Below are 13,986 nucleotides of genomic sequence, written 5' to 3'. Positions count from 1 at the left end.
GCACAAGAGAGGGGCAGCACCACCAGTCCATGAAACCCAAACAAGAAGCTGAGGCTATGGAAGTTGTTTTTCCAGCAAGTTGGTATGATTTATTTCCTCCCCCCTCTTGTCACTGGAAAGTTCTCAGGCTGAAGGGCATCTCAACTGAAAGAAGAGAGTGTAGCAGCTATTTTCAGTTTACTGTAGTTGACCAAGTGCATTATGTGATTAAAGAAGGCAATAAATGTACTTACCAAATATTTCCCCTCCGCTAGCATACTCAGTCACCAGATAAATCATCCTCTCCGTCTCCATAACCTGGATGCAAGAGGACAGAAAGGTGACAGGTAAGGAGCCTGCAATGTGCATCCAAAAATGCAGCTTAAAAAGTTCTTTATTCACTGAGTCAGAGGCTGACTTTGAAATGACTTGGACCTACTAGAAACAAAGCAGAGCTCGGGATTTGCTTGAGGGAGCCTGCCCCTTGCAGCCAGGTAGCACCCCACTTTTAACATGTTTTTAAGAGACTTTTGGGATTCAGGGGCTGCAGCAGGACCGTGCACCAGGGCCAGCAATCTATGAGATGGCCTTGCTTTAAATGAGCAGGGACTGTGCCCACAGGGGCAGTGAGGGTGGCTCCAAGGGCTGTTTGGTGACCAGGTTATGTTTTGTGACCTGCCTTTGGGCAGGCACACACTTGGAGTGTTTTTCCAAACTTGGTGCTATTTATTTAACAAGCTCCCCAGCTTTGTCAACAGAAAAACACCCCCTGTTTCACACCCAGGAGCCAGCACTGGCCTCCCAAAGCCAGGCACCACAATTTCAATACCCTGGGTGTTTAGCAAAGGCCTGGGAACATCTTGGTTTTGTTTTGGCTTTTGTCTGTTTCAAATCCAAGTGAAAGTTGAGCTCTTGTCACAAAATGGACTATTATCCCAAATAGAGAAGCGAGATACTTGGAGCCCTACACTGCTTGTTCTGACTAAGAATTCAGACTCAAACACAGAGAGTTTTCATATTTTGAAAGATTCACACCTGATCCAGACAGCAGCAGGATCACCATCATCCTGAACGTTATCCTGAACCTCAGTTCTGCTCAAGTGTCATGGGGCATGACATCCTGCTTACTCATGACACTCCATGGCCAGAAATCCCTTAGGCAGAGATTTTAAAAGTGTATTTCTCTTTCCAGACAAAGAGAATCTCCTCTGTTATACTCTACTTTCATTACAGACAATTGTATCTTTTAAGTTTTATAAGCTCAAGGAAACATGATTTTTAAACTCAGATTCCTGATGAAAAGCTTGTGAAAGACTCTGAATTCCAAATGCCAAGTTTTAGTAGATTTTATCTAAAAATAAGTGCCACTGAAAGTACCCAGAAAGAACAGCCAGATGAAACATACTCCACATTTGGTACTCTTTTCTCACCTTAGCCAAGCCAAGCCACAAGTGTCACTTGTTCAGCATCATATCAAAGGCTTTAGATGGAATAAAACAGGTTGAAAAACAGGTTTTTAGCTCAAAAAAAAAAAAATAAATCTGTAAGGAGTCAGTTTGCAGAGAAGTGTTCCCTGAATAAAGGCCACAGCTCTGCAGTGCCAGCTGCAAGCATCTCACACTTGTCTGTTTGGCCAGAATAGCTAAACATTAACCTCTGTCACTTCTACTCAGTTTTAACTCTTTGGAGCCCAAATAATGACTCTGGGATGAGGAGCTGGGCTTGAACAGGCAAGAGCTGGTTCCCAGGGAAAGGCAACAAGTGTAGGAGGCAACCATACCTTCTGCACCCAAAGTGCAGCCAGGGACAGGACACTGCCACATCCCCATCCTCCAGAACTGAGTCTGGAAGGCAGAGAGCAGAGGGGCAGAGGTGAGGGGGTGGGTGAAAGGCAGCACACGTGGAGCCCGACCCTGCTGGGTCTGTTTGCAGAGCAGAGAGGCCAAAGGAGCCAGAGGAAAAGTCTGCAAACAAGACTCCAAAGCCAGTCTGACACTGCTATTGATTGCCTTCCAGGAAAGGCCAGGGCAGCTCAGCATGTCCCCAGGGCAGGGGGCAGGTGGGTCCTGCAAGTGGGTCAGCCCGACTCTCCTCTCCCTGAAAAAGGAGCAGGGGAGCCCACATCCACCCACAGCTGGGAGGCTGAGCAGCACACAATGGCCAGAAAAAAATGGCAAGAGGCCAGCCTGCAGAGGAAGCATGAGCTCCCAGAATGGAGAAGGATTAGCCACACTTTCCCTCCCTCTAATCAATGTAGTCTTGGACCTTGAAAACGTGAAGGACTTTCCTGGTAATTCACCCAGGAGAAACAGAGGGGTAGCCCCAGAGAAAGCACTACTACACATTGTAAACCTGTGTGTGGAGGGATGGAAAGCCTGCTGCAGAGTGCCCCTACCTGGTATAACCTGATGATATGTGGGTGGCAAAGCATCTTCATGATCTGAACTTCTCTAAATATCTTCTTCAGGTTCTCTTCATCCAGCTGTGTCTTATCAATTATCTTTATAGCGACCTAGCAGAAGGGGAAACAAAAAGGTTATTGAGACAACCAACTGTGAGGAAACGCATTTTTAAAAGCAAATACTGCACAGAAGCCCCTGCTGTGCTTGGTCCTGTACAAACACAGGAGAGGTGTCCCTGCCTCAGAGGGCCTGGGATCTCAGGGCTCAGCTGGCTTGCCATGAAGTGAGTAGGAAGCAGCTTTGTGTCCTAACTCTTGGTGTGAGGGTACCTTGTTAGGAGAGCAGTGCTGCAGGAGAGGCAGGGGGGTGCTAGCAATCAAGAAACTTATTTATTAACTTCGATCTCCAGCACACGTCTGTGCTAAGAAGTCCACGCAGAGGTAATGAGGAACAGAATCTTTTCCAGAAGGCCAGGTTTAGTGGGGGAGAGAAGGCAACAGCCAGGCTGACACCCTGCTGGAGCAACCAGGCTGCTCTGACCAGCACAGGAACATTTGTGATGCTGCTGCTCCTACGTCAGGAGTCAGCCTGGAGTTACCGAGTGCTCCCCACCAAGGAACATCAGTGTCAGTGAGCATCTCCAGTGTGCCAGCCTGGCCTGAGCTTTGTGGGCTGGATTCACATCCACTGGCAGGTTTTCTCACTTAGAGATGGCACTTCCCCTGGGAAAAGAACCACTGTTCCCAGTCTTCTCCTGGTTGCTCTGCAGGACCGTGCAGGGAGGCGGGGAAGGGCGTGCAAAGCGGCGCTGCGGTGAAAAGCGCTGATGGTGCACGAGCAGGAAGATCTGACACAGGAGCCCAAAGCCCAATTACAGAAATGCTGAGCTAGTAACAGACCCTGGTGTCTGCCAGGGACGAGGACAAGTGCTCCCTGCCCTGTGGAGGGCCACAAGAGAGCACCCCAGCCCAAACACACGTCCTGCTCTGCTGCCAAACCCCAGGCACAGAGCTGAACGATGCTCTCTGGTGTGCTCTGTTGGGAGAAACACAAGGACACTGAAGGATCTTTAAGGGAACGATCTGAGGCACATGAAAATTATTAAGCTTCATATTTCCTGATAAAATCCTTGCCAGGGGAATAACTGCCCTGCATGGAAGCGGCACACAGCAGAGTCCTGAGAAGGCACCAAGTACAATAAGCTGTTTCTTTCATTTGAAACCTTTAGTTCAGAGTACAGGAACGGGTCCAGACTTTCAAGTCACTGAGCTTGTTTCCTACAGCAAGAAAAGGAGCTGACAGGCAGCCAGGTCTGGCACTCAGCACTGGGAGCTGCTGGCAGCAGTGGGGTTAGAGTCGAGGCACGAGGTGAAACGGCAGAATCAGCCCCTGCTCCCTGAAGCTGCCAAGCACTAACGGGCAGTGATTAACGGGGTGATGAGCCACTGCTGCCCTGTTCGAGGCTGGCAGGGCTCTGGGCTGCAGCTCAATGTTTTCAAATATGTAAGGAGCGAGTGTCAGGGAGATGGAGTTAGGCTTTTCTCAGTGATTACCAGTGATAGGACAAGGGGTAATGGGTGTAAATTGGAGCATAGGAGGTTCAAGTTGAATATTCGAAAAAATTTTTTTACTGTAAGGGTGACAGAGCCCTGGAACAGGCTGCCCAGGGAGGTTGTGGAGTCTCCTTCACTGGAGACATTCAAAACCCGCTTGGACACGTTCCTGCGCGATGTACTCTAGGTGGCCCTGCTCTGGCAGGGGGGGTTGGACTAGATGATCTTTCGAGGTCCCTTCCAACCCCTAGGATTCTATGATTCTATGATTCTATGATTCTATGATTCATCCTCTGCAGGACTGTCCTGAGCTCCAGGAGATCCACACTGTGTAGCTGGAGGAAGCACGTTCAGGAGCAGACTGAGAAAATGAGGGAGCCAAGAGTGGGCTTAGGGAGCACTCACCATGCACTTTACGCCAAGGATCAGCCCTACTAGAATGAGCTTAGGTAAAGCTTAAACCAAACACATTATATACACATACATAAAAGTTAAGAGAAGCTTCCTCAAAGAGTGAAGCCAAGATGTCTACCAAGAGACATGAGTCATTTTCAGGCACAAATATATAAACAAAAATCCACAGATCTGGAGTCTTCCTAAGCTCCCTGCTCATTCCCCTGCTCTGAATTTGTTCTAAGGAAATGTCATTTCCCAGCTTAACTTTACAGTTTGAGTTGACACTCCTGGCCAAGTTCAAGGTACACAGAGCACTTGATTGAGCAGAGCTTCATCAGTAGGGCCAGACAACAGAGAAGGACTGAATTACTCCTCCTCTCTGATAACAGGGGGCAGGGAGAACGGGGCTGCTATCTCTCCTGCCCCACCTTTGTCACCTTGCTACACGCTGAGCCTGACGTGTGGTGCCCTGCAGCCTGCACCCACAGGACACACAGCACCTGCATGGGCAGCAAAGGGACACAGACACCAGACAGAAGGTGTCTTCTTGCCAAGGATCTTACTGAGGGTTTGGCCAAACGGGTGGCCCTTGAGCAAACCTAAACCCATCTTCACAAGCTGCAAGGAGGAGGAGGAGGGACCTGGAATTTCTGAAGAGGTTTCTTCAAGATACTTTTATTCCGTTCAACTGCCTCAAGCAGCTGGTGTAATATAAAAGGTAAAAGTCTCCTGAAAAAGCCTGAGGAAAGCACCTTGGGCTCCAGTTTCAGGAAATTCAGTGCTTCCGTAGGAGCACGCGAGGGTGGAAGTAGGAAATCCCCTCCCTGCTGCCCACAGAGGGGAAGCACAGGGAATTTCAGGGGTGGGCCTGAGTTTCACCCAGGACTCAGCTGGGTTGGCTTCAGAGGACTGTATTTTTCCCCCAGAGGGAAGGAGTGGGTGAAAGCCTTCCCAGAAGACACCATTCCTGCTCACATTCTCCCCCCCTTGACAGAGGATTTGGGGTTTCAACAGCAAAAGGTCTGAGTTGTGCTCCACAGTGCTGGTGCAGCTCACACCCATCCGTCTGCAGCTCTGCCACCACCACCAAACTGTCCCACCCCAGGAGAAAGCATCAAAAAACCACAACCAAGCTTCCTTCTCCCAGCACTGGGAGCACTAACACTGATGGCACCACTAGAACTGCTGATTACTGGAACTCCAATATTACTTATGCAAAAAGAACCACTTCCAGGTAGTCCCAGGAAACACATAAAACCCCAAATCCCCAATCTAGAGCATCCCTAACGTGCTCAGGAGTGCTACATAAAATTGAGAGAGTGAGACTAAACATCATTAAGTAAAGCACAAATTTGTCAACAAGTAGAAGTGGAAGAAAACCATGATCTAGTTTTTTAAACAATGAAACACTACAAAAAAAGGAGACTGAAAAATTAACTATTCTTTTATCAAAAGTTAATGATGCTTACAGGCAGTAGGACAAGTGCCAAGTCTGGAGCATACATGCTGCTACCAATTAACAGAATGTTCCCTCCATTTCTACACACTTAATTTTCTTTCCTTCTTTGATCCAAATAAAATTTGCACTAGTAATTTGAGAATGAAATTGTTATTTGGAAGAGATGTTAAGCTGGTAAAAAACCAGTCAGTAGAGAGCAGGCAAGGTGTTCAAACTGACACCTGCACATCACCACGGAGGTCCTGCTCGTGGGAGACAGAAGGTTTGACCATTTCATTTCCAGATTCTCCTTCTGCTTGTGCACTTCAGCTCAGCACTGCTCTGTATTTTTTGGTGTATTTTAAAGTATGTGTGCATGCCAGGCAGCAGCCTTGTGAGAAGTGGTGGAAACTTCAGCCATAGATTAGCACGAAAGCAAAAGGGAGAGCTAAGGAACTAAAGGAGAGGTTCAGGAGCTCTGGAAGGCCAGAAGAGCACAAGGAGTTATCACTGATACCAACACATCCCCCTGCACTGCATGGGAAGCCCAGAGGGACAGAAACCACATTCCAGGTCACAACAGCAAGTTGCTTTTACTGCACCCCCAAAATTCCAAGTTCCTGTTTGGTACTGAGAGACCAGATTTTAAACACTGGTAGCTGCTGGAGACAGAAGATGATGCCAAGGGTGAGAGTCTCCTAAGGAGGCACCAGTCCTGGTACAGGAGAGAACACTGACTTGTAGGAATAAAAATTTATATGGACATCCTGTTTATCAGCTAAGTGTGGTAACATTCATACAGACTTCCTTGATTCACTCCTGCCCTGCCAGCCAGAAGGGCAATGAACTGCTGGGTGTCCAGGTGGATGGGCAGGGGCACAGAGAAGACAGCTACTGTGCACCGACTGCCCCAGCTTCTTGGAAAGGGAAAAAAGGAGCAAATTATCTGTTTTCAGTGGAGAGAAGCCATGAAACAGGGAATATTTCCTTCTTCTCCTGTGCAGTGAACAAAGGACAAAGCTAAAGATCCTGTCACAGGCTAACATCTAGTACTTCATGCCTCACATTTGCTCAGGTCTAATTGTAACTATAATTAAACTCTAATTAAAATATCTTGCATGGATGTAATTCCACAAAGAAACCACCTTTTCCTTTTCAGTTCAGTTGTTTCTTCAGTGGTGTAAGTTAAAATCCAGAGAAAAACCACTTCTTTGGGAATGTGGCCACGTGATCACCCTAATCAGTAATAGTCAGAAAAGCATAATTATGCCAGTAAGTGTTCCCAGAAGTCAGCAACTGATCTCCTCAATGTAACAACAGCCAACAGATGGCACCGACAAGTTGACTGCACTGACAAAAATCAACACATTTATTTAGCAGAAACACATTTCCTAGAATTGTTCTGAGGAGTCCTCCAGCTCCAAATTCCTCCTGGAAAACCCTCAAAAAGCCTTTACTGGATGGGATTATCCTGGAAAAGAAGAAGTCACTCGAGGAAGCAGGCGCTGAAGCTGCACAGGACCTTCAGGAGAACTCCAGTAGCGGCGAGTGGAGTTCAGGGGTGAAAAAAGGAAAAGGAAAAGGAATGAAAGAAACCCAAGAGGAGGTCTGAGCACACGAGCACACATCAGCTGTGTGCAGAGGCACTTCAGTGCCATGTGGATGTATGGCTGTGATAAAAACAGAACTTGAACTCCAGGCTGCTGCAGGTCGTGTCCCTTTGCAGGAGCTGGGTTTGATAGATGTCACTCCGCAGCCACGCCGCGTTTCCCTGCGGACAGGCGGGTGGCAGAGGCACATGTTCTCCAGGCAAGCTGTCACCACAACTCTGCTTGTGGTGTCTTTAGGGTCACCAAAAGCGATCTCGCTGGATGCAAATAGGCAATTTGTACAATGTTCAGCCATAAGAAAGTGCTCAAGCAAAAAGATGCCCTCTAACTGACATTCTATAACCATTCTATAACTGGACCCGTGAGACTTCTCTTGACAAGCTCATGAGCAAAACAGAGGCATCTCCTCCTCGGCATTAATCAGCCAGCAGGAATCCACCTAACAAAGTGATGCAGCAGATAAAACTAGGCCATTCTGCAGCAGAATTGGTGGCTTTTGGAGGTGGCACAAATGCAAGCACTGGCAGCCACTAAAAGCAGGAAACTGTGGACCAAGATGCGCACAGAAAAGCTGCATTTGCTCAGGAAGGAAGTTATCACCTCGTCCACATCCACTGCGGAATCGATGCAGCAACCCGTGTCTTGCACAAGGTGAAGGAAACACTGATGGTGCTTTGACAACAGTCAATACAGCCAAATCCTCCTGGCCTGCTGCAGTGCTAATGCCCTGCACTCTGCTGTGACCTTTCCTTCGCCACGGGGGAACAGAAACAGAGATTTCGATGACAGAAGCACAAAACCCACAGTCCCATCCACAGCTCCACATACCTGCAAAACCTAGTTAAGAAAAATCTCATCATTTCAGTGCAAGAACAGCCTACAAATATGGTTGGAACAATCACAGCCAGAGGAGCTCCTCCACAACACCCTCAGGGAGCCTGTGCTGACCAGAACACCCGTTCCTCCTCTTCCAGTCTTGCATTACCACACCAGCAGCTGCAGCTTCTCTCCAAACAGAAACCATCAAACCCATATGAGAGGTGAATGCCCCTGCCCAAAACACACTGCTTCACTGCAGGAGCCTCAAATGGTGACTCAATCCCCAGTGCAAAATCTTGCTGTTCTGGAGTATGCCAGGGATGCCAGGTACATACTCGTGCATCTTCAGTCACAGCAAGTGAGAAATAAAGTTCTGCAAGCAACAAGCAAGCTTCACCACATTGCTAAAACCAGCTTCCAGGAGTTCTCCACCCATCACTGCTACCTTGCAGGTAGCAGGACAGAGTGGTGCTGTCCTGGGGAGCTTTTCCCAATTATTTTATCACAGGGGCAGTAGCAGGTAACACCAGAGTGACTTGCAGGTCTCTGGCTGCTGACCATGCCAAAACACAACAGCACAAAACCTGAGGGCTGCTCAGTGAGTGACCTGGGCTTCAGGCTGACTGCTTCCCAGGGAAGTAGTGGATTCTCCGTGTCTGGAGATATTTCAAAAGAGCCTGGATGTGGCACTGAGTGCCATGGGCTGGGAACCACGGGGGGAGTGGATCAAGGGTTGGACTTGATGATCTCTGAGGTCCCTTCCAACCCAGCCAATTCTATGATTCTATGACTACACCAGACTGTGACCATGTCAGCCATCCACAGCTTAAGCACAGGAACCCTTAAGCTACACCACATCTACCTCCAGTCTTTATCCTTCTTAGAGGCAGGATTTCCAGAAGCTTTTCCAAGTCTTGGTCAGATGCTGAATCTCCTGGTCACAGCCTCTGCTGCCTTCTTCTCCTCAGCTGCAGCAAGAGCCTGTGCTGGGTGGCAGGGCAGGCAGAGCAATGCTCAGCAAGGCAGACGCAATTCCTGCCTCTTCAAAACCCAACCAGAGTGACATAGTATTGTGTTTACATTGCAGCTGACCTCTTCAGTCTTGTTATTTAGCACTCTGTTACAAGAGGAGGAAAACTCTACAGCTCCACAGCTTCAGCTGCCATTTCTGCCAGCGATTTGTTTTTACTTCAGAAGCCTTAGAAAATGACTGTAATGCTTAACAGATGCAAGCTGAAGAACTTCACAGGAGTTAGAACCACGAATTAGAGGTGGTATGGAAAATTATTTATTTCTCCTAGTCAAGGAAAAACAGCAAACCACACCCAGAGCTGTCAGCCTGCAGTGGTGGCCTGTACCACTACAGTCAAAGATGTCCACGTGTTCACCCTCCAACAGAAGGCACCAAAAACTGAACGCCTGGGAAGGTGAGTTCACTGAACTCCTTCACAGCTTGACTATAAACGCAGAATATCTAAGAACTGGCAGAAAAGTCAGCTGGAGCTTAGGGCCAGAAAGCCCATGATCATGCCAGGGGATCCACTGAGGTGATGCAAGTACTTGGGTGGGTTTTGTGGAGCGAAAGGAAGGGTAATTCCACCTTGAAGACTGCTGTGGATCTGCTGATGGGCTGCAGCACTACCTCCACAGCTCCTATGCAAATCATAAGCAGTGCTGGCACTTACTACACAAAGACTGCACTTGCTAATTAAAACCGGTTTTTGAATGAGCTTGAACTAGTGCAGAACCTTACGGAGCTGCATTTGAATGGAAGGAAACCGGTTAATTAGTCAAATACGAGGTGAAGAAGCAGATCCTGGTCACGTAAGCATGACCTGCTCTGTGGAGGAGCTCTGGCCAGCAGATGTGATGGCAGCATTGCTGCTCAGGCCTGACCTTCTCCTAAAGATGCTGCAGCTTGGCCCCCCGGCAGCCTGCACACGAGGGAAGCCAAGGAGTGAACCAAAACCTGGGAGCTGACCTCCCTGTGGATCAGGGGAGAGGAGGAAGGCTCTGGGAAAAGGAGAGGACCCCACAGGATGTTCTTGCCTTTCTCTGCTGCCTTCCCCACCCAGGCAGAGCAGTGCACGTCGCTGCACGTGGGAGGAGAGCACAAAGCAGCTCCCGAGAGCTCAGCTCTGCACCTCGGGAGCCATGGGAAGAGGAGAGGAGGGGAGAGCTGCAGGACGTGATGGGCAGGGTCCTGCGGGAGGCCGGGTTGCCTGGAGACAGCAAGAAGAGGAGGAAAAGACATCCTGGAGAAGAAAGTCAAAACGCCTTCCACAAGCCGAGTCCAATCCTCTGCCCGGGCACAAGGTCACCAAGAGGAGCTTCATGAGAATGGGCACTGTCACCACCCAGCACAGGCACGGCTGTTTCAGGTTTCTTCTGAAACTGCACTTGTGACTCTGCCAAAGTGTTTGCCACTGTCATTTGTATTTTACCTGAGGTTTTTACCAAGCTCAATTGTACACGGGGTTTCCCCCCTCTTCACATTCCATACCTTCTAACAACCTCAAGAAATCCTGGTGCTTCCTTACAGCTTAGCACCCAGCAGAGTGCCCTGCACCATTGGGAAATGCCCGGCAGCAACCAGGTGAGGCCAAACCACCCCATTTATGCACCAGCTTTACCAGATCAGTGTCAAGGTCGTGCCCACTGCTCAGACACCCGACTCCTGCCACCTCCTGAGATTGCCATTTGACTGCACCTGACAAACCCATGCACACCAACCTGAGAACATCTTACAGGAGCACAGGCACAAACTTTTGAGCTGCAACTGATTTAGGGTAGCTTTGCCCAGAGCCAAGCAGCAACTGCAGCTACTGCACCCAGGTCCTGGAAGCAGCCACCCCCATCACCTGGATGAGGGAGCTTCTGCCATGGCCAAGGCTCTGCCCTGCAGCCATCCCAGGCAGTTCCTGCCCTAGTGCAGCACTCAGCTCCCGGTCAGAGTTGCTTAGCAGCAGAGTTTTGGAAATGTAGTTGCATGCAGGAAGAAATCTACCACAGCCCGTGGGTGCTGAGCTGGGCTGGGCTGACACACAGGGACCTCAGGGGGTAGCAGGGGAGGAGCGAGACACTCTCTGCCCTCCAGGTTTGTTAGGGAAAGACCCATCTCAAACACCAGTAGGGAGCCCTGACAAAACCCCGGGGATGTCAGGGCAAGCAGGTTTTTACTGGAAGTTATCCCCTGGGATTACCATTCTGCTCTCATCCAGCCATGACCTAACAATGCAGGGGACAACAAGCACACTGCAGGTACACAGCTGAAAACCAGGTCTGAATGCAAGCAGGGCATTTATTAAAAAGCAGGCTTTATTAAAAGCTCAGCAGTAAAGAAAGTTAGTAGATGGCGTGCATGAAGTGAAACGTTAAGAAACATGATGTACTTTGGGGTTTGAATATTTTTAAGCAATACTTATAATGCATGGATCACTACTTGGATGGAGAGGTCTCCAATGAGAAGAAGGAATGCCTTAACCCTGCCATAACCCTGCTCGTGTTGGAAGCATGTCCCGAGCAGCCAGCACGGCTGCACCACGACAGGTCTCACAACAAGCAGCAACACGCAGGCAGCCAGGGCAGCTCTGGTCTGGCTGACCAGCCTTCCATCTGACACCAGAAATCCTCTTGCCAGTACAACCCCGGAGCTGTGATCAGGGAATGTAACTGGCACTGCACCAGGATGTGCAGCAGAGCCACAGGGAGCCTCTGCACCGCTTCCCACTTCTTTCCTGAGGCTCCTCAAGGGTTAAAGCAGAGGACTTCTGGAAGATATTAAGCACTGATGTCTTGGCTTCCCTTCTGCAAACAGCAACAATCTCCAGAGGAATCTGTCATCCCATATAACAATCCCTTTCACTCAGCCTCCCCGGCCGTTCCCTCTGCCTGGCCGCAGCCTCGGCAGCGGCGGCTCCGTGCTGGGCGATTACACTGAATTCTGCCCACGTCCCAGGGAGGAGGCCAGGCCCTGCTGCCCCACCAGCACTCCTCAGATGCAGTGACAGTCTGTGCAGTCCCATTTGGAGGCACCACAGCTTCTGGTTAAAAAAGAAGGCTGTAAGAACACTAAATACCACACTGGGATGACAACGATATCAGAGAAAATCTAAAGCTGCAGATAAAATGCAACAAATCTCTGCTCAACTTCGTGTGCCACCGAGGCCATTTGGGAACGTGGTATTCTGGGCTCTGAGACACAAACTTGCACAGATATTTTCCTAAGCCTCTAAGTGTTTGGTCTTCTCTATACCCAGGTGAATGCACTTGGATATTCACAATGAACCAGGAGCAACAGCCAGTGCCACAGCAGGGGCTTGCAGAAGAGGGGGTTGTGCAGAGGTCTCTTCCAACCCTGGTAATGCTGTGATTCTGTGATTAGAAGGTGACAGTACAGCATTTATTTCTGCAGCTATTTTCCAAGGTGCCACATGCACCAGTGCTTTGGGATGTGGAGTGTATGGAGCAGGAAGGGACCAAGACTTAAAGAGGGAAGCAAAGGATGAAGCACAATGCCAGATCTAGATGATGTATTCAGAAATTTTTAGACACTGCACTTCCAGCAACAGCCTTTATACGTTTGCCATGATTAGATGGCAGTTTCTATGGGAACAAATAAGCAGTGGCCCCGTCACAAGATGTCTTGATGTCTTGTAAATGGCACTTTCCTAAGGCTGAGCATGAAACACATCATCCACCTGGAGCATCTAGAGATGCAGCTCCAGGGCTCCTCAGCGTGATCACCTTTGAAATGCTGAAGGGAACGTCCATGGGCATTTCTGATGAACATCCACTGCTCTGCAAGGCTGTGCTGCTGCCAGGATTAATGCATACTCTGTGGCAGCCAATTCCTTCCACATCTGATTTCTCTTGGGCAACTTCTCCAGCCCATGTGCGTCTTCACCTTGGGAGGGGTCCTCTGCTTTGCAAACAGCGTGGGCAGTGGTGGAGTGGCAGTGCCACCATCCAGCCCAGAGGAGCTGCCCACCCCTGGGAAAGGCACAGCAGGCTGAAGGCTGAACCCACAGGGAAGGCTGGGCACTCCTGACCTGCTCTGCCACATCCTACCTCTCTGTTGTTCTCCAAACCACTCATCCTGACAACATCCCTGCTGCAAATCCACTTACTCGTCAGCTCAACCACTGCCTGCTCGGAACAGGTTTTGAAAGGCTGTAGTTTATTTCTCAAAGACATCTCCATCCAGAATGTCTACTACGTGCCTGCAAAACCTAGAAGTTTTAGTCTGTGTTTGGCTTAGACAGGACCAATCGAAGCAGTGCAACACAAATCTTTAGCCCTGAAATGTCAGAATTTTTTGTTGCAGTCTCACGAACACAGAAGAAATCAATTTTCTTCTCAAAAATATTGCCTCTACTTACTAGCTCCATTCCTTTGGTTAATTTAAACCCCCTCAATTAGCAGATTCAGGGAGGGTTAATGGTACTGCCAGGAAGGTCTGTTCCATGCTGCCCTGGGCCTGAAAGCAGCTGTGGCAGCCTCCATCCCCCGTGTCACACAACAGGACATACTCAGGCTCAGCACAGGTTCCAGAGTATCACCACCCCTCACTCCAAAACTGTTATGAAACAAAGTGGAAGTTTTCAGGAAGAGAAGCCAGAAGTGAAACTGTCAGGAATGTGGCCTGCAACACATTAACCCTCAGCAACCGAGGTAAAAACCCCAAGCACCTGGCAAGCCCTTTCCTTGCCCTGGTCTTGCAGGAGCTCTGCAGCAGCAGCAAAGCAAACCCTGCAGTGTTGGAGCCCCAGATGTGAGGCCACAGCTGC

At 49.3% G+C, this 13,986-nt stretch overlaps 1 protein-coding gene across 1 annotated transcript in view; it reads right to left on the bottom strand.

The window, feature by feature from the left end:
- Positions 1-13,986, bottom strand: part of SIK3 (SIK family kinase 3) — a 65,292-nt gene that overhangs the window by 27,618 nt on the left and 23,688 nt on the right. The window contains 2 exon segments of the mRNA XM_030464848.1: positions 234-297; positions 2,375-2,491. Of these exon segments, the coding sequence (XP_030320708.1) occupies positions 234-297; positions 2,375-2,416 (106 nt within the window). The 5' untranslated portion in view covers positions 2,417-2,491.

Source organism: Calypte anna, chromosome 24, assembly GCF_003957555.1.
Source record: "Calypte anna isolate BGI_N300 chromosome 24, bCalAnn1_v1.p, whole genome shotgun sequence".
Lineage (NCBI taxonomy): Eukaryota > Metazoa > Chordata > Aves > Apodiformes > Trochilidae > Calypte > Calypte anna.
The sequence above is the reverse complement of the archived record's forward strand: the minus strand, read 5'-3'. Positions and strand labels throughout refer to the sequence as shown.